At 41.6% G+C, this 21,536-nt stretch overlaps 1 protein-coding gene across 2 annotated transcripts in view; it reads left to right on the forward strand.

The window, feature by feature from the left end:
* Nucleotides 1-21,536, forward strand: part of THSD4 (thrombospondin type 1 domain containing 4) — a 684,213-nt gene that overhangs the window by 310,426 nt on the left and 352,251 nt on the right. For both annotated transcript variants that reach the window (XM_075857920.1, XM_075857921.1), the window contains exon 7: nt 11,464-11,597. In XM_075857920.1, coding sequence (XP_075714035.1) covers nt 11,464-11,597 — 134 coding nt within the window. The remainder of the gene's footprint in view (nt 1-11,463; nt 11,598-21,536) is intronic.

Here is a 21,536-nt window from a genome sequence, read left to right on the forward strand (position 1 = left end):
TTACGGACGTAATGTGCTCGTGTGAATCCAGCCTTATACTAACACATTAACGATACTGAAGTGTTTTTGACAGTGAATAGACATTCCACGGGATGTCTATTCACAATCTCTGCACTTCGTTACTCTTTCTGTGGTAGTTACAGCAGAGCAAGCGTAATCTCGCGAGATTACACTGTAGGTGACAGGTTACAACGAGATCACGCTTCCTCTGCTGTAACTACCATAGAAACAGTAACGAAGTGCAGGGATTGTGAATAGACATCCCGTGGAATGTCTATTCACTGTCTAAACACTTCAGTATTGTTAATGTGTTAGTATAAGACAGCACATAATGAACTAAAAGGATCCCTATGCGCTGACTAAATTAATGGAGAGGAGTGCATGATGCTGATTGGTCAGCGTCATACACTCCCCTGTACAACGCCCACTTGGTCTAAAGTAAAAATACGCTCACTTGGGCATTAAGCAACTCATTAGCATAAATCTAAAATCGCTAATAAAGTGGTGAAAACAGATAGTTTTTTTTAAAATAAAAAGCGCTGCTGTCATCTACATTATAGCGCCCATCTCCTTATGTAAGAGATACAGCACTTATAATGTGGTGACAGAGTCTCTTTAAAAAAGCTAAGGCTCTTGGAAGGCGGGGAGTGAAATACAAAAATGAAAAAGAAAAATATGGCTCCGTCCCGAAAGGGTTAACCATGTTATCTATCACGGATGTTTGTGTTTGAGGTTGGCTGTAGTTTATTATCTGCGTTGTATTGTATTCTATTTGGGGTCTCTTTAACATTTTAAGTATAACTGTTCAAAGTTAGGTTTTCTTAACAACTATAATTTCTGTGATTTGTTTTACTTACCTTATACTGATTTTCAATTCTACAGTATAATATATTGTCTATTCAGGCAGGTACTGATTCTACCTGCAGATATCCCGCTAATAGGAAATCTTTAAGGCAGTGCTTTGTGGGAAAAAGTATGCAGAATAGCTTTTCTATAGGCATCACTAGAGAGACAGTTTGCTTCCTTCTGGAGTAGAACTATTTTGTACACTGTTAAGGCAGAAAATGTAATTAAAAATTTGTCTGGACTCCTGTTACCCGAAAGCAATGCATTGTGGGAGCTCAGATGATAGTTACAGTTAGAGCTGAGATGTGAGATTGCATGAATGTTTGCGGAGTGCAAATCACCTACAAAAACCGGAAGGAACCAGCAGCATTTGTACTTTCACTTTTGGTGTAAGTAGAGAAGAATTCAATACTATAGGCAATAATTCAGTAATTATATACTTTATCACACATTGGGCCTAAGAAAAAATGTAAATAAATAAATTGCAGTAATCAACAACAAATCAGATCATTTCTTTTGAAGTTTAGTTGATTTCGGCAAGTGCTCCAAGTTTTGTCTGCATTAGTTTTATGCATGAGGCCCAGTTATTTCCCAAACAGCCAGTATGAATGATAGCACTGCTTCTAGGGGAGAATACCTCCGTACATACTGAGTCCGATGGAACATGGCACATACATACGGAATTCAACATAATAAACGAAAACCTCACTATGAAATCTGAGCTATACAGTGGTACAGTATGGGCCCCATGTACCTCTATGCAGGGGCGTAACTAGGAAAGACTGTGCCCCATAGCAAACTTTTGACTGGGCTCCCCCTCCCATGGGTGCCACAAAAAACCCCCTTGTAGATAGTACCTCCCTGTAGATTCTGCCACACAGCGCCCCCTGTAGATAGCACCATACAGCCCCCCCTGTATATAGCGCCATACAGCCATCCCATGTAGATAGTGTCATACAGGCCCAGATACAAAAGTCCTTTTTGGGCCCCCCCAACTACTCATGACCAATGGCCCGCAGCTTTCAGCTGCATCGCTTAGTCTCCTAAATGAACCAACGATGCAGCACTAGCAGCCAGGGGCGTCACTAAGGTCTTAAAATGTCAGGGGCAATAGCCCCAATACATATCCCCCAAAAAATATGTGTGCGTGTGTATGTATGTTTCTGTATATATGGGAGACAGCATATATATAGCACTACGACACTATAGCTATGGATAGGATTAGATACAATGGCTCAGCAGACCGTATCACACATGATAGTCTTAGATATAGGGCTCAGCTCGCTGACATTGCGGCTCCAGAGCTGGACCAGGAAATTTAAGATAATAATTGTTGTTTTTTTTATGTGTTACTAATTTTTTTTGTCTTTTGTTGGACTACTTCGGATTCAAGTACTACGTCAATGACGGAGTTTGTTTTATTCTTAATAAAATGGTTCACGAGGGTTGTGTGTGGTGTTTTTTTTTTTATTTCAATAAAATATTTTTTCTATGTCCTTGTATTTTTTTAAACTTTATTACTACCACCTTACTAATGGCCGCTGGCTGATTGACAGCGTACATTACTAAGGCGGGGCTTAATATTATGCCAGTACCGAGGCTAACACTAGCCCCCATTATTACCCCGATACCTTCTGCCACTAGGCGTGCCCGGAAGACCCGGTTACGATCCAGTACCCGACCATCTGTAGCGGCGGTCGGGCACTGGGGCGGCAGCAGGCTGGTATTACTAGGCTGGGAAAGACCAACAACAGTGGTCCTTCCCACCTTTGTAATGCTGCCTGCTGCTGCTGTGTTGTATCTGGCTGGTTATGAAAAATGGGGACGGACGGACACCACATTGTTTTTTTTTCCATTTTTAAAAAAAAATAACGTGGGGTCCCCCCCATTTTTCATACCCAGCCAGATACAACACAGCAGCAGCAGCCTAGCATTAGCAGGGTGGGAAGGACCACTGTTGTTGGCCTTTCCCAGCCTATTAATACCAGCCCCAGTGCCCGACCACCACTACAGATGGTCAGGTACTGGATCATACCCAGCTCTTCCCAGCACCCCTCGTGGTGGTGGGTACCGGGGTAATAATGGGGGTTAGCTTTAGCCTCTGCATCGGCTAACACTAAGCCCCTCCTTAGTAATGAACACTGTCAATCAGCCAGTGGCCATTACTAAAGAGGTATAAATAAAGTTTTAAAAAAATACATAGACATAGAAAAAATATTTTATTGAAATAGAAAAAAAAACACGCAACCCTCTTTAACCATTTTATTTAGAATAAAAAAAAGTCGTTATCGAAGTAGTCCTCGAATCTGACGTAGTCCAACAACCGAATCTGTAAAAAATCACAAACCCCAAAAAACCCTTCGTAACACATGTGGTGGACTTAGATACAGGGCCCATGTGTGATACAGTCTGTTGGACCCTGTACCTAAGTCTACCATGTGGTAGGCTTAGATACAGGGCCCCAGCAGACAGTAATGTTTTACTTACCCTTCTCTCCAGATCTGGGCGCAGCAAAGGTCCTGACACCATCCTGCACCACGACGCTGTGCGCGGTGCACAGCGCTCAACGACGTCAAAATGCAAAAAATAAGTCAGGACCTAAGCTGCGCTCGGGAACGAGGAGGGTAAGTATATTGTTATTATACTAACAGGGGCCTGTGTAGTTTATTACATAGGCCCCGGTTACTATAGTAATTTATAATAGACATGGCACATTGAGCCACGGTCCCCCTGGGTTCGGGGGCCAGGTCACAATTGCGACCACTGAGACCCCTATAGCTACGACACTGGGCTGTATTATACAGCCGACACCTGCTGAGTATGGGGGGCGCTCAGCCCGTTCCATACATCCCCATCATGACTGCTACGTACATGTATGTGGCATGTCGTTAGGGTGATAAAGGGGTCCTCTGGACATTTCTTATTGATGGTCTATATTTAGGATAGGTTATCAATATTAGATCGGTGGCGGTCCAACTCCCGGCACACCCGCCGATCAGCTTTTTTGAAGGGGCCGAATTATTAGTCGCCTTGGCCTCTTCAGTGTTTACCAGGCACAACGCCGTACACATTGGTAGCAGTTGTGACTAGGATTGCAGCTCACTCCTGTTCACTTGAATGCAATCCCGGGCACAGTCGCCCCGTGTATGTATGGTGTTGTGCTTGTTAACTGAGAAAAGTCCACGCAACGAACGCTATGGTCCCATCAATCACGGACCCCTGCTGATCTGATATTGATGGTCTATCCTAAGAATGGGCCATCGATATAAAATGCCCAGAGGACCCCTTTACCCTTTAATGTAATGTGTGTGAAGTTTGAAGTTGTATAACGCGGCAGAGGGCAGGGCCAGGCAGGCTTCAGTATATGTGTTAGGGGGAGTCCACACTGAGTTTTTTACGCGGAAACCATGTCGGAAAACGCGTCAAAAAATGAACGAAAACGCCTCCCGCTCACGGGAAGAAGCTACTTGCCCCTATCTTTGGGCGTTTACGTCTCTGACCTCCCATTGACAATAGGAGGCAGAGAAATTTGCCCGCAGCGCTCAATGGCCGCGGTCAAAAAACGCGGCAAACGGCGTGCAGGCAGGTAAAAATCTGCCCTTCAAAAAACCCAGTGTGAACAGGGCCTTAAGGCTTCAGTATAGGTGTTAGGGGGAGTTCACAGTGAGTTTTTTGGCACGTTTTTTGATGCGGAAACCGTGGCAAAAAACGGCCGAAAGGCGTTTTTTTTCCTGCGAGCGGTGAAGAACGCTCGTTGGAACAAGAAGTGTAATGCCCTTTCTTCGGCCGTTTCTGTCTCTGACCTGCCATTGACATCAATGTCAGACAGAAAATGTGTTTTTCGCAGCGTTTTTCTGCCCTTGGCCCAATGGCCGAAAAACGCGAGAGGTGTTCTGCCAGCAGGTCAAAATCTGCCTCAAAGTTCCTGAAGGAAGTTTGAGGCAGATTTTTCTACCTACAAATCTTCTCCCTCCTCCCTTGAACTTTTTAACTTAATCTACCTCTTCTCCGTCCCGTCCTGTGACTGTCCTCCGCCCGTCCTGACTGTCCTCTGTCCGAAGTAGGGCTTGTTTTTTGTGGGACGGGTTGTATTTTTTTTTGGATGCATATAATATATGAACTTTTATTTACACTTTTTTGGGGAGGGTATTGAAAAAACCTGATATTCCAGCATTGATTTTCGCTTTTTAAATTTACGCCGTTCACTATGTGGCATAAATAACATGTTTCCTTTCTTCTATGGGTTGGTAGGATTACGGCGATACCACATATGTATAGTTTGTTTTTTTTAGGTTTTATTACGTTTACACGACAAAACATCTTTTGAACAAAAATAATACATATTTGCATCGCCGTATTCCAAGAGCCATAACTTTATTATTTTTCCGTTGATGTAGCCATATAAGGGCTTATTTTTATGCGAGGCGAGGTATAGTTTTCATGGCTGCTATTTTGGGGCACATGGGACTTATCGATTAACTTTTAGTATATTTTTGTTGGGAGGAATGAAGAAAAAAAGCGATTTTTGACTTTTTTTTTTGCGTTTTTTTTTTTGTATGGCATTCACCATGCGGTTGAATTAATGTGTTAACTAGCTTTTTTATATCATTACAATCTAGGGTTTGGTGACATTGTTAATTCTCTTAGTAAAAGTGGGGAAGTGATGAGCGATTCAAAGAGGACCCATTTTATAGAATGAGGATCACAGTTCCAGGCTGTAATTTGAGGAATTTGTGATGTATTGTAATATAATCTAAGGTTTACCAGCATTTCTACTAAAGCAATGGAAGGTAGATTTATTTACTCTAGGGCCATGACATGCCCATGTAAATTTGTTAATCAGCCTCTGAATCCAGGCCAAAACTTTTACAGGTACTGTATTCTACCTGGGAGGACCCTAATAGATACATACGTTTTGGGAGTATAGTCAGGCGTCCCAGCCATGATATATGGTAGTTCTCTTTTAAACATTTTTTTTAAACTATCATGTCATATGTCTGCAAAATGCACAGGCATCTGTTAGGGCATAGTTAAGGTATGCCCTAACAGAGACTTTTACTGGACAAAAACGGTCAGCCCCAGCGATTAGGGCTAATGGTGAGATGGCAAAGGGGGCCCATTCCATCTGTTAGCACTGCATTCAGCTTTAATCGTGGTGCAGGAAGAGTTAAATGTTTGGGATCTGAGTTTTCTCCGATCCTGGCTGTTAGTGCTGGAGGTCAGCTGTCAATCATGCGTCCTCCAGGGGGTGATTGTGTGGGAACAGCTTTTGTGTACTGTATGATCACCATCATGTACATGTATGTCGGGATGCGGAAAAGGGGCTCTTCTGGTGACGTAGACGTGCATGATTAGACGTGCATGATTCTGCCGGAGAAGGTTATATGATGTACTGCTTCATTTCTACTCCTTGGTCTAACCCCGTTACCTTACAATGTGGTTTTAAATCTATTGTGGGACCATTGTGTTCCACAAATATCATATTCATAATAATAATAACAATAATAATTATTATGATAATATAACTACCTCCGTATTAACAGAGATGCGCATGTTTAAAATAATGATATTCTTCAAACTACAAAAGGTTCTAATTCGCTGAAAATCTCGAACCAGTTTGTAGAGTGTGACGCCTGCATACATCTGTTAAAGGGTAGTAGTGACATCTAGTGGTCAAGTTGCTTAACTGCGCTACCAGACCTGCAGAATTGATTAAATACAAGTTTGTAGTCTTTTGGGTGTATGGATGAATGTACAAATAAATGTATAACTTTTACTTGTTGTTGTGTATGATTTCTTTTAAAGATGACAAACAATGAGTTCAGGTTCAGACATCATAATTGTGTGATATTTGCCTGTTGTATTACATTTCTGTATGATTACATTTTTATTGTAAATGTGTGTAGTGGGTGTTACTGATCCTCTACTGTATTATTAACCCCTTTTTGTTCCATGACATACAGTGAAGGAAAAAAGTATTTGATCCCTTGCTGATTTTGTAAGTTTGCCCACTGTCAAAGACATGAACAGCCTAGAATTTTTAGGCTAGGTTAATTTTACCAGTGAGAGATAGATTATATAAAAAAAAAAAAACTGAAAATCACATTGTCAAAATTATATATATTTATTTGCATTGTAAACAGAGAAATAATTATTTGATCCCTTTGGCAAACAAGACTTAATACTAGGTGGCAAAACCCTTGTTGGCAAGCACAGCAGTCAGACGTTTTTTGTAGTTGATGATGAGGTTTGCACACATGTTAGATGGAATTTTGGCCCACTCCTCTTTGCAGATCATCTGTAAATCATTAAGATTTCGAGGCTGTCGCTTGGCAACTCGGATCTTCAGCTCCCTCCATAAGTTTTCGATGGGATTAAGGTCTGGAGACTGGCTAGGCCACTCCATGACCTTAATGTGCTTCTTTTTGAGCCACTCCTTTGTTGCCTTGGCTGTATGTTTCGGGTCATTGTCGTGCTAGAAGACCCAGCCACGAGCCATTTTTAATGTCCTGGTGGAGGGAAGGAGGTTGTCACTCAGGATTTGACGGTACATGGCTCCATCCATTCTCCCATTGATGCGGTAAAGTAGTCCTGTGCCCTTAGCAGAGAAACACCCCCAAAACATAATGTTTCCACCTCCATGCTTGACAGTGGGGACGATGTTCTTTGGGTCATAGGCAGCATTTCTCTTCCTCCAAACACGGCGAGTTGAGTTAATGCCAAAGAGCTCAATTTTAGTCTCATCTGACCACAGCACCTTCTCCCAATCACTCTCAGAATCATCCAGATGTTCATTTGCAAACTTCAGACGGGCCTGTACATGTGCCATCTTGAGCAGGGGGACCTTGCGGGCACTGCAGGATTTTAATCCATTACGGCGTAATGTGTTACCAATGGTTTTCTTGGTGACTGTGGTCCCAGCTGCCTTGAGATCATTAACAAGTTCCCCCCGTGTAGTTTTCGGCTGAGCTCTCACCTTCCTCAGGATCAAGGATACCCCACGAGGTGAGATTTTGCATGGAGCCCCAGATCGATGTCGATTGACTGTCATTTTGTATGTCTTCCATTTTCTTACTATTGCACCAACAGTTGTCTCCTTCTCACCCAGCGTCTTACTTATGGTTTTGTAGCCCATTCCAGCCTTGTGCAGGTCTATGATCTTGTCCCTGACATCCTTAGAAAGCTCTTTGGTCTTGCCCATGTTGTAGAGGTTAGAGTCAGACTGATTAATTGAGTCTGTGGACAGGAGTCTTTTATACAGGTGACCATTTAAGACCGCTGTCTTTAATGCAGGCACCAAGTTGATTTGGAGCGTGTAACTGGTCTGGAGGAGGCCGAACTCTTAATGGTTGGTAGGGGATCAAATACTTATTTCTCTGTGCACAATGCAAATAAATATATATCATTTTGACTATGTGATTTTCTGTTTTTTTTTTTTTATATAATCTATCTCTCACTGGTAAAATTAACCTAGCCTAAAAATTCTAGACTGTTCATGTCTTTGACAGTGGCCAAACTTACAAAATCAGCAAGGGATCAAATACTTATTTCCTTCACTGTACATGTAAATCATGGTCATGTGGCAGCTGAGATTAGAGAAAACTTAAATCCCAGGCGTTTAACCCTCAGGCTCACTAGGATATGTTGATACGCTGCAGAAAAATCTGGTGCATATCCGACCCAGAGCTAATCGGGAATTACGGCTAGAAATCCGCACCAAATTGTCATTCATTTGATGCAGATTTTCAGCCAGAATGGCCGCTGCGGAAAGCAGAGACGAAAAAAGTCCAAACTCGCCTTCCATGGCGTTGTCATAGTGATGTGCCCCTGCTCCTCATGTCTGGTCTCCGTGCAGTCAGCCCTCTGTGATGATGCTGTGTTCTATGTGACTGCTGCACCCTGTGATTGGCTGTAATGGGATGCAGTGTCATTCCAGGAGACCATCAGCACGGAGAGGGGACAAGGAGCCTCCACTATGGCAATACCAGGGGAGTGGAGTATGATCTTTTTTTCAGTTTTAAATAAAAAATCCTTTTTTTTCCTATTTGCGATTTTTGCTGCGGATTCACAGCTTTACCGCAGCAGGATTTGCAATTTGTTGCCGATTTTCACTTCCCTATTGAACTCAAAGGGGACAGTCTGCAACAAAAATGAAAAGATTTTGCAGCATAAATTGACATTGCGATTAAAGATCTGCTTTACAGATAAATTTATAAAGGTTTTCTCCGATGATTCTTTCCGCAGCGTGTGAATGAGATTTGTTAAAATGTCATCTACTTTGCTGCTGCTGCAATACGCTGCAGATTTTCCCTCCTCGAATCCGGATCAAATCCACTACATGTGAACATAGCCTTATACTGACGGCCTTGGGTCTAGCAATGACCCCTAATGCTGTCCAGTATTAGTGCCTGTTAGGGCATATCTTTAGGGGTGCCTGTGCATTTCACTTGCGCGTGCAATAATGTAAACCCATATACAAATCTGAAATTACATTGTGGTTAATAACAATATACATTAAAAGTAAAATTTGCCTGAAAGACCAAATCAAAATGTACAATTCTAAAAATTGATAACGTGATTTATTTATGTTTTAAATCCTTGTTTTAATATAGAATTCAGGTAACAGTAAAAAAAAAACATATTTAGTAAACCCATACCCATAATGATCTGTATAATAAAGTGATGGCATCTATTAAAGTGAATCCCGAATAGCTTTTTTTTTTTTTTTTTTTTTTTTTTTAATTCATTATTCTAGAATTTCATATTAATAAAATCTATTTGTACAATTAAAATATGCTTTAAAAATGTACGACCTTTTCCACCAATAACAAGGCCTCAAATAGCTGCATGGCCTAAAAATAAAAAAATGTATATTTCTTTCGGCATTCAAAGGGGCAAAAAGGAATGTAGTGTTCTTGAAATTGCTACGTTTAATAGTTGGAGATACTTCAGGGCATCTTCATGATGTGTGTCTGAGAATACTTTCTCCACTTGTTTATTAAGTAGAGCAATAATAATAATCATTCCCTGGTGTTTTCAGTACTTTCTATGATTGACATGCTGATAAATCAGTCATCGAGTCTTTTCATAGCTGAGTAAGCCCATTGAGGATGATGGGGGACATGATTATATCCGTGTACTGTGTCGACTTGAATTAGCTCATCTGAACTTCATTATTTGTGCATTCACGTAAGTGACTATTAGTGGAGTATTAGAATTAAAGGTGAAGTCCCCCACGTAGGAATCTCTTGGTAATGATATACAGTAGAGTTCATTGTCATAGTCCTTACTGGATAAGCCAGGTTACCAGGGAAGAAAAGATTTTATTTACTATATATTTCCTGTGAATTCTTTTTTTAAAGAAATATGTCACCACACAAACCCTTTTATTTCAGTCTGTCTACAAGATTCCTACAAGGAGGGCCTATTTGGTGTATGTAAATCTAAGAAACAGCCGTTCTGCAATGAGGTGGCCCTATAAATTGTGTGCTGTATTCTTATTAAGCCGTATAACCCTTTTCTGCCAGACTTGAAAGGGATTTCCCTTTGTTTTCATTGTATAATGAAAAGTTCCTTAACTTTCTAATATCCACTATATGGGTGCACACCTCCTAACTAAACGTGTTCTCTGGAGTGATGCATCACGCTTCTCTCTCTGGCGGTCTGACGGGCAAGTCCGGGTTTGGCGAATGCCAGGAGAACATCACCTTTCTGACTGCAGTGTGCATGCTATAATATTTGGTAAAGGGGGGTAATGATATTTTGTTGTTTTTTGCAGGTGTTGGCCTAGGCCCCTTATTTCCAGTGAAGGGAAATCTTAATGATTCAGCATAACGACATTTTTGACAATTGTAGCTTTTAATTCTATGGCAACAATTTGGGGAGGACCCTTTACTGATCCAGCACGACTGTGTCCCGATCCATAAAGGCATGGTTGGGTGATTTTGGTGTAAAAGAACTTGACTGGCCTGCCTTGTCCTGACCTCAACCCCATCAAACACCTTTGGGATGAACTAGAACAGAGATTGTGAGCCAGGCCCTCTTGCCCAACATCAGTTTCTGACCTCACAAATGTTCTTCTGGGAGCAAGCAGAAATCTTGAGACCTGCAACCTGTTTGGCTGCCATGGGCAACTCCTCTACTTTAAAACAAAAAAAAGGTTTTGACAAATCTCCCCCAATGTCTCTATGTTGATTATTTCATGAAATGTACTGCATTTGTAATGCACATAGATTAGTGTTAATCGCTTTTTAAGAATTATTGCAACATTTAATGATTTATAGGGTTTGTCTTAGGAGAAACATTATTGACCTGTTACTAGGATATGCCATCCCTGTCCAATCGGCCCATTATAGTCAATAAACAATCATGCGGTCTCCAGAGAAGGAAGAGCTGAGCCTATGGGAGACAAAGTGGCACAGCCCTTTCCTAGCACCACTGCCACTTTGTTTTAATGATTGCTGTCCGGATCAGCGGTTGGAACCTTACTCTTCGCAGGCTCCCGATATGCCGCCATTGTCTTTCCTGAGACAACCCCTTGAACGACATGTCACCTGGATTTTTATTTGCAAGTAATGTTTGTACTCTGCAGTTAAAGTATCTGATTTTACTTCCTAGGGAGCACTCTGAAGTGTGAGCTTACATGCCGGGCCATGGGCTACAGGTTCTATGTAAGGCAAGCTGAAAAGGTAATAGATGGAACACCGTGTGACCACAATGGGACAGCAGTTTGTGTATCTGGCCAGTGCAAGGTAAGTAGTAAATACATTTAATGGACTGCTAACTTTTATAACTACCTACATTATTTTGTCAGCTATTCTTATATTGTGTGTATTTCTGTATAGTAGTTTATTACAGTGTAATCCTTTTGCTGTAAATGGACTCTTAATTTTTTGCCTTACCGTCATTATTTTTTTTCTACTACATTTTGATATCTATCACTGTATGTGTGAGGTTTAAGATGGAAAGTTGCACACTTTTAGATCTAAGATGTAACTCACAGAATATACATAACTATATATTTTCATCAAAACATTTGTTACACCCAATTAAAGGATTTCTAGAATTAAAGCGGTTGTCCACGAACAGACAACTGATGACCTATCCACAGGATAGGTCACCAGTATATGATCAGTGTGGGTCCGACACCCAGACCCCACACCAATCAGCTGCTCCGGCTGCCTCCTGGCTCCGGATAATTTGAAGGGTATCCAGTAGTTTGAGCCGGAAGCAGGTGGCTCCAACAAATGCATAGCGGCCGTTCTGCAGAACTGCAGCTCTGCTCCTATTCACTTGAAGTAAGGCAGCTTGTCCGCTATTCCATGACCGGAGTCATCTGCTTCCGGCATGGACGTCCGGTGCCGAGGCAGTTGATCAGTATGGGGTCTGGGTGTCGGAGCCCCACCGATCATGTACTGATGACCTATCCATCCATCCATCCATCCATCTTTTGATATAATAGTACATATGAAATCAGACATTTCAGTCAGAAAAGTAAGTTGACAAAGTGTTAGAAGATTGGGATATGATGTAATAATGTCAGTGTTCCTTTGGACAAGTTATTATTGGATGGGTTTGCTCATATCATGATCAGTTTCTGTAGACCGTTATTTACTCTTCTTTTATAATTGTCTACCATAGTTTATAGCAATAAGGACTATTCTGCTACTTTAGCCATCTACCTTTAACAAAACAAAATAGTAGAGAAAGTAGCCGATAAAAATAGTTAAATAGTTTTTATTGTTTTCTTTTAAATTATGCCAAGACAACTCATGCTAACCTGGTTCGGGGGAGTTGTTTAAAAACTGGTGCAAAGAAAAAGTGGAGTAGTTGCCCATGGCAGCCAATTTAGATTTCACCTCTCATTTTTCATAGACCACTTGGAAAATGAAGCAGCGACCTGATTGGTTGCCATGGGCAAATACTCCACTTTTCTTTTTCACCAGTTTTGATACATCTTCCCCAATAAGTCTACATTTGATTTGCTAATTTAGGGGGCACATCCTAACTAGAACATCGACTATGTCAAATATTCCAGAATAGTTTCATTAAAGGTTTAGCATACAATTGGTTAAAAACATGTCAGCTGCAGCTATGATTTCATGAACACATTGTAAATGTCCGTTCTTAATGTGGCATTCTACATATGTGAATATATGTTCAATTGCTTGATATTATCTTCGGTTCCTGCTCTTTCCGCAAAAGCTTATTAACTCAAATAGTCTCATCTTTCTTACCAACGATCAGAATCAGCCTGAACGTCTTTTCTATAAGGACATTGTATTTTCTGTAAATATTTCATTGAAGAGCGCTAACAAAATCACTGGCACATGCTTGAATTTCCGTATTTCCACCTCGTGGCCTTTGTAGAGTAAACGTTCTTTGTGCTTTTCTATGTACATCCAGGGCTGCTGTAATGAGTTTGTAATAAGGAGAGCTGTCCATCATCACATCCATTATATAAATACCTATGTTTGCAGCTGAGCGAGGAATTGTTGGAATTTCCCATATCATATGGTGTCTGAATTACCTTTGCAAACTGTGGAAGTATATAGGAAAGCAGGGATGAATATGTTGCGATATGACAATGTTTTTATCTCCCCTTCCTTTATTATAACATTAAACTTATTTTTTTTATCTCCTAAGCTTCTAATATTTTCGAACAATGCAAAATTAAGCAACTTTCTAAATAGTCTTCGTTAAAAATGTCCTTCCATTTTGTTTACTTACATATTTGCTAATGAAAGATAGATTATGGCCAGTGTTACTTATAGGGTTTTACCTTTTTCAAGAAATAATGGTCATTAAACAGAATGTTAAATAGTATCCCGCCTCGCAATATAAAACTTGAAAAAATTCACAAACTGAGCTAAGGTTCTGGAGCTCATGGTGGCAGACTGGAGTAAGACTGGATATACCACATATATACATAGTGTGCACTGTTCATTGGTTATTCTGCTTAAAGGGGTATTTCAGTCACCACAAGCTACCCCCACCATTTATCAGAATGGGGAACCCGAAGTTGCCCGAACCCCAAGTTTGACCCGAGCGGCAGGTCGCTCATGCGCACTGCCGCTCTGTTAATTCTCTATGCGAGCGCCGGAGATAGCCGAGTGCAGTGTTTGGCTTTTTCCGGCGATGCCATAGAGAATGAATGGAGCGTGAGCGACTGGCCGCTCGGTTCAAACTTGGGCTTTGGGCAACTTCGGGGTTCTCGGAAATGGTGGGGGTCCGAGCTGTCGGACACCCACCGATCAGCAAGTTACCCCTTACCCTACGGATAGGGGGTAACTTTTTGTAACCGGAATACCCATTTAAGTTGCAGTTCTTGAGATCTAAGTTCATGGTGTCAATTTTGCCTGGGTGTATAGTGCAAACTGGAAGCACGTTCTGATTTTTTCTGGGAATGTAAAACATAAAGAGTGGACTGTTTGGGTATATACATTTATAATTGTACTTAGTGTATTTTACTTGCAACTCTAAAATAATAATTTAATTGGTAAAGACATAAAACTTTATTGAATATACCATTTTAGTACAGGGGTGACATACAGTACAACTAGACATGTATAATGTTTGTTAGGTTTCACTCGATTCTTTTCCCACCTTATTGTTACATATATAAATGTGGTCTGTGGTGACCCCTGCTGATCATTTCGTTGTAGTTAACAATACAGCGTTATATAGGTTGATTGAAATGTTTTGCTTCGGTTTATGTAGATGACTTGCTTGTATTAAGAAGTTAGTGCAATAGTACTTATGCTGCTGCTACTACCGTTAGTACTACTTCTGCTAAAAATAATAATAGGTAATGTTAGGGATAAAGTATTTATTGACTTCCGATCCCAGCCTTTTAAACACCACAACCAATCGTGTTAGCGGTACAAAGGCAGGGAACAACATTCGTGATCTCTTGATGAATCCTGAAGACGTGATTGTTGGGGTTCACCTTGTTATACAGTCGGCTTGGGTCCTTATTATATGCCTCTTATTATAGTTAAAGCCTACCTACAGTGAAAAACAAAAGTTTCACAGTGCTCTTAGAGCCTAATGTGTACAGTACCTTTGTGGAGTCTTTCCTTTCATAGCTCAGTTTTTTTTTTTTTGTGCCGCAGTCCTCTCCTTCCTAATTCACTAATAGGAAGTTATTGGCTGCCATGTTACAGATACAGTGGAGCTGCAGCCCAGTCACCGGTCACTGTGTCTAGAAACCTGCTAACTTAAAGTACACTTTTCCACTCCTCCAATAGATTTCTTTCATCCTTCAGATGAATAGGACTGTCACAGATATTCTGCTGTGTGTGATTATACCCTTATACTCTGACACACTTCTTGAATCTCTGCCAAGGCTGCTGTAATCGCAGGGCTTGATTATCTAGAAAGTTCCCTCTTCAGACACAGATTGTAATTTCCTGTTTAGGTAGAAGATATTTTAACTACTCCTGCAGCTGACATTAGCAGTAAAGGGCTACAGTGAGTCAAAACTTTTGTTATTCTGCCTCATATTGAAATAAACGGAGTGCAGTCTGCACGTAAATGAAGCTAATAAACAGTATTGAGGACGTTGTTTTAATTCTAGAAAGAAACTTGAGTAATGGAAGAGGTTTTTAAGTGGATTACTTTAAGAGAAATAAATCTAAATTAAATGCTAATATGTCCTCCAAAATAGCACCAAAAATATTACAAACCATCATGCAAAAACAAAAGAGGCTTCAAACAACTACATTAATGTAAAAACAAAAAATGTATGACTGTTCGAAAGTTATTTGAAGCCCCAAATAATATGTATCCGGGGGGTTAACAATAAAATAACAATTTTATTGGCTTATTCATACATTATGCAGTGATTCCTGTACTATTCTGATACTGCTCTATCATTAATATTGTATTTTGGAATTTGCTTGCTATCCCTTAATTTACCTTTACTTTGCTAATGTTGATATAATATGGAATGAGGATTGAAGTGATGGGGATAGGACAGCACTGATTTTAAGGTAAAGTATCTGGAATTGTGGTTGTACGGATAGAAAGGATGATTTGTGGAGGTTTGGGTGGAGTATTTGTCATGATTACCTCCCAGAGCTCCAGATATTCATTCTTGTTGTATTGGTGGTTTTTCTGACGTCTTAATAATTCACTGTAATAGGTATCGACATCATCCACTTATTAGAACAGTTTTGCCAAGTTAAACTATTAGTAAAGTTTGTTTTTCTTGGTTATCTGATCTTTGTATTTTATGTTAAGAATGAGCACAAACCTTTTTTTTAATAACGTTATTTTATTAAGAGGCTTTTGTAAATAGCTCAATCTTCATTATCATAAACCGTTTCTTTTAGGTAGAATGTTATTTGTCTTGGGGTTCTTACATAGGACTTCTTGAACTATCGTCTGATGTCTTTGTTTCTTTCATGGTACACAATTACTAAACCTTTAACAGTCTTTAAATTGACTGTGGAACATCTCTTAAAACAAACTGTCCCCTATGTCACATTTTCAGACCCCTTTGTACCTCGTGCCAAAAACCACATTGTGCCTTGTCAGGAATAAATTATCTGAAGTTTATTTTCAACTGGTCGGAATGTAACTTTGCAACTAATTTCAGCATAAAAAACAATAATTGTAATAGTGTAACAGATTAGCGGGAACCTCTAATAAAAATATATGGGCTCCATTCTGTTGGTTTTGGAGCTCAATAACTAGGGTCAGGGCCATAATATTATATTCTATGTTATAGAAGGGGAAAAAAGACATCTGCCGCAGGGTCCGCACGACCTCATCTCACTGTCTGAAAGCTACCCTTGTAAACCATATTCAATGTCATCTGGCTAATTTCTCTGTTACCAAAAGTATAGTTTCCCTCCCTCCAAGTCAGTCATGTTGAGAAAATCTTCCCCTATCCCTCTCACTGTATGGAAATTTGATGTATGGTGTGGTTTTGGTGACTAAATATTTAACCCTTTAGTGATCAGTCCAATTTGGACTTTAATGACGGAGTGTTTTTTTACATTTTTTGATCGTCACATTCCAAAAGCTGTAAGTTTTTTTTTTTTTCATAGACATAGCCATGTGAGGGCTTGTTTTTTTGCAGGACAAGTTTTTTTAATAGAAGTAATTTGGGGTACATGTAATTTTTTCATTAACTTTTGCCAACTTTTTTTGGAGGGTAATAGAAAAAAAGCACAAATTTCACCATTCTGTTCTGCGTTTTAAATTTACGCCATTTACCATGTAAAAAAAAATGACATAACTTTATTTGGTGGGTCGTTATGATTATGGCAATATTACATTTATATACGTTTTTACGGGGCCCGCAGCTTGAGGGGGCCCGTGCAGCCAGACAACACCCCCCCCCATGTGCCCAGTGGCGCCGCTAGCAGCCATTATGGCTGCTACAGCAGTAGCACCGCTACTATGGGGCCCGCGACGCCGAGCCTCCAACAAGTATGGGCCGGGCGACACAGACCCTCTCATGCTTGTAAGCGTCGCTAGCACCGGAGGGGGCCCCGGTGCTAGCGACAGCCAAATACATGCATTAGCGCTGAATAGCCGGGCATGTTCTTTGCCCGACCATCCGGCGCCTTACAATGATGCTGATTGGCTAGTAGCGCGATGACGTCATCGCGCCGCTTCCATGCTTGAAAGGCCTTTATTGACGGGGCAAGTCATTCTGCCCCGCCTATCAGCGTCATTGGGCGACGCTCGTGCAGACCCGCTCAGAAGAGAGCAGATCTGCATCGCCAGCGAACAGGAACGGGATCATGTGAGTATGTCAAGTTTTTTTTTTTTCCTCATAAAACTGTTAATGTCATTATCTATAGTGGGGGCTCTTTCTACAGGGGGGTCGTTTATATGTGGGACACTATATGCTGGGGGGGTCTGTATGTGGGGATGTGGGGCACTAGCTACAGGGGTGGTCTGTATGTGGGGCACAATCTACAGGGGGGGGGTCTATATGTGGATATGTGGGCCACTATATACAGGGGGGTCTATATGTGGATATGTGGGCCACTATATACAGGGGGGTCTATATGTAGGGATGTGGGCCACTATATATAGGGGGGGTCGTCTATATGTGGGCCACTATAGACAGGGGGCTCTATATGTGGGGATGTGGGGCACTAGCTACAGGGGTGGTCTATATGTGGGGATGTGGGGCACTATATACAGCGGGGGTCTATATGTGGGGATGTGGGCCACTATATACAGGGGGCCTATATGTAGGGATGTGGGCCACTATATACAAGGGGGGGTCTATATGTGGGGATTTACATAGTTACTAGCTACAGGGGTGGTCTATATGTGGGGATGTGGGGCACTATATACAGCGGGGGTCTATATGTGGGGATGTGGGGCACTAGCTACAGGGGCTGTCTGTATGTGGGGATGTGGGGCACAATCTACAGGGGGGTCTATATGTGGGGATGTGGGCCACTATCTACAGGGGGGTCTATATGTGGGGCACTATATACAGGAAGAGCTATATGTGAGACACTATACAGGGGTGGCCTATATGTAGAGCACTATCTATAGGGGAGCTATTTTTTAGGGCACTTTCTATAGAGGTGGGCTATATGTGGGACACTATATACAGGGGTGGGTTACCTGTGTGGTACTAGCAACAGGGTGGCTATATGTAGGGCACTGTCTACAGAGGTTGGTTATACATGGAGCACTACCTATAGGGGAAGCTATATGTAGGGCTATGGGGGCGCTATCTACAGGGGGCACGGTGTATGTGTGACAGTGTATGGTACTATTATAATCAGGGACACAGTGTATGGTGCTATTATAGTTAGAGGTGCAGTGTATAAGGCTTTATTATATTTAGAGGTGTTGAGAATTTTAACTTCGTTTATAGGTGCAGAAATGTTTTAAAAGTGAGAAGCTGAAACACATCTGAGTGGAAAACTGCAGAAATGGGTCATGGCCGGTAGAAATCCATCATAGATGTCTGGACCAGAGGGAGAAGAAAAGAACTAGAATCTGAGACGTCACTGGTGAGTCCCTTAATGTAAATGTTTATTCTGCCTCTAATCAGCACTGTAGTCACTGTATGATCTGCAGCGGGATGATTAAGATATGATTTTTTTGGGTGAAACAGCATCTCCTAAGATATATCCTCACCATTGTTCGGGCCATGCTGGGAGATGTAGTTTTACACCGTACAAACCTTTCGGCAGGGGTTGCACTAAATTGAGCTGTATTTGTCCTGGTGTTGTATATATGTACTGATCTTGGTTCTGATGCTGTATGTAAGTGCTGAGCTTGGTTCTGGTGCTGTATATATGTATAAGATTGGATTTGGTTCTGTGTATATATGTACTGGGCTTGGTTATGAGGATGTATTTATATACTGAGGTTTGTTCTGGTGCTGTATTTATGCACTTAGGTTGGTTCTGGTGCTGTATGTATGTACTGAGCTTTGTTCTAGTGCTGTATATATGTCAGAGCTTGATTCTAGTGCTGTATTTATGTACTGAGCTTGGTTATGGTACTGTATATATGTCAGCTTGGTTCTGGATCTGTAGTTATATAGGATATATTTATAATAACAAAATTGCAGGGCAGATGGAATTGTTCTCAATTCATTGTATATTTAATGGGAACCTGTCTGATAGTTTTAACCCCTTGAATCGCCACCATGCGGTGATACATGACCTGACAATATTTCCAAACATTTCCTTGTATGTTTTTTTCAGATGCAGCAAAATCCTTAAAATCCACTTTTAAAACGGCACACACTATATGCTAATTACTAATTAAAGGGTCATGGGGCGGTGCCGCTTTCCTGAAGAGTCACATAGTCCTGCCTTCAAACCCACCTTTCCATGTTTGAGTGACATCTCCCTGGCTGATACAACTTTATCGGTTGCGCCATTGCCTTGTGGCACTATACACAAGGGGGGGGGGCTGTGTGGCACTATACACAAAGGGGGAGCTGTGTGGCACTATACACAAGGGGGAGCTGTGTCGCACTATTTACAAGGGGGAGCTGTGTGGCACTATACACAAGGGGGGCTGTGTGGCACCATACACAAAGGGGGGCTGTGTGGCACTATACACAAGGGGGAGCTGTGTGGCACTATACACATGGGGGAACTGTATGCCACAATTTACAAGGGGGAGGGCTGTGGCTCTATCTACAGGGGCTGAGTGTGGTGCAATCTACAGGGGTCTGTGTGTGGCACTTTCTACTAAGGGGGGGCTGTGCTGCACTTTATACTAAGGGGGGGCTGTGTGGCACTATATACAGTGGGAGCTTTATAGCGCTATATACAGTGGTGGCCTTATGGCAATATCTACAGGGGGGCTGTATGGCACTATCTACAAGGGGGAGGTGGGGGCGCTATCTACAAATGGGATGTGACACGGTCTATAGACGGGGCTATATAGCACAGTCTACAGGGGGGGCTGTATGGCACATTCTACAGGGGGCACTATTTATAAAGGGGGCTGCTTGTGGCACCCAGGGAGGGGGCTCGGTCAAGAGTTTGCTATGGGGCCCAGTCTTTCCTAGTTACGCCCCTGACAGAACTGTTTTATTTTTCCCGTCAAGGTAGCTGTATGAGGTCTTATTTTTTGCGGGATGACTTGTAGTTTTTATTGGTACCATTTTGCAGTACATAAGACATTTTAATTGCTTTTTATTGCATTTTTTGCAAAGCAGGATGAACAGAAAACAGCAATTCTGCATTGTTTTAGATTGTTTTTTTTTTTTTACAGCATTCACTGTGCGGGTTAAATAATGTAATAGTTTTATATTTTTGGTTGTTACAGACGCGACAGTACCAATTATGTGTAGCGGTTTACGTTTTTTCATCATAAAGCATTTTATAAGGTGAAAATGTGGGTTTTTCCTTTTTTTACTTGGAATTTTTCATTTATTTAAATCTAACTTTAATAAAACATTTTTACTATTTTTTTGTTGTCCCACTATGGGACTTTACTATGCCATCGTTTGATCACTTTTATAATATACTGAAATACTTCTGTATTGCTGTGTATTATGCCTGTCAGCCTAATACTGACAGGCATCCACTGGTGGCAGGTCAGACGGCGTCGCGGTGATGTTGATGGGATGACAGAGGGTGCCCCCTTCCTTTAAAACCACTTTGATGCCAAGGTCACGATTGGCCACTGCATCTAAGAGTTAAAAGGATGGGATCGGAGGTAACTCAGATCCCAGCCATTAGAGCAGGAACCTAGCTGTCTTTAGACAGCCTGACACCTACTCCGACAGTCCGACACAGGACACCTGTGAAAAGGTTGTGCTGTGCCATAAGTCCCCTTAATGACCACTGTGAGAAGGCATATTGGCGGTTATTAAGGGGTTAATTTGTGCCAGACAGGCCAGAGCCTTCATTTTAATCCATAATTTATAAGCGTACATGCAGTACTGGATTTACATCAGAAGCCTGTGTAAATACAGATAGTCTAGCACCTTAAACTCTACACATCAGTGGGTCACACCTTAAGCTCCAACCTTCTCCTGACAGCCGCAGCCACGAGTCGGCAAGCGCTGGTCCCAGCCTCTTCCTCAGGAGACGCCAGCGCTCGCGTCCACTCACCTCTGCCAGATCCCGTAGGGTGCACGCACACGCTCGTGCCCGCTCTTAAAGGGGCAACGCGCGCACCGGACCGAACTTTGACCCGTGAGTACCCTGGACTATAAGAGGGGTCCAGCCCCCTAG

This window comes from Rhinoderma darwinii, chromosome 3 (assembly GCF_050947455.1).
Source record: "Rhinoderma darwinii isolate aRhiDar2 chromosome 3, aRhiDar2.hap1, whole genome shotgun sequence".
Taxonomy (NCBI): Eukaryota; Metazoa; Chordata; class Amphibia; order Anura; family Rhinodermatidae; genus Rhinoderma; species Rhinoderma darwinii.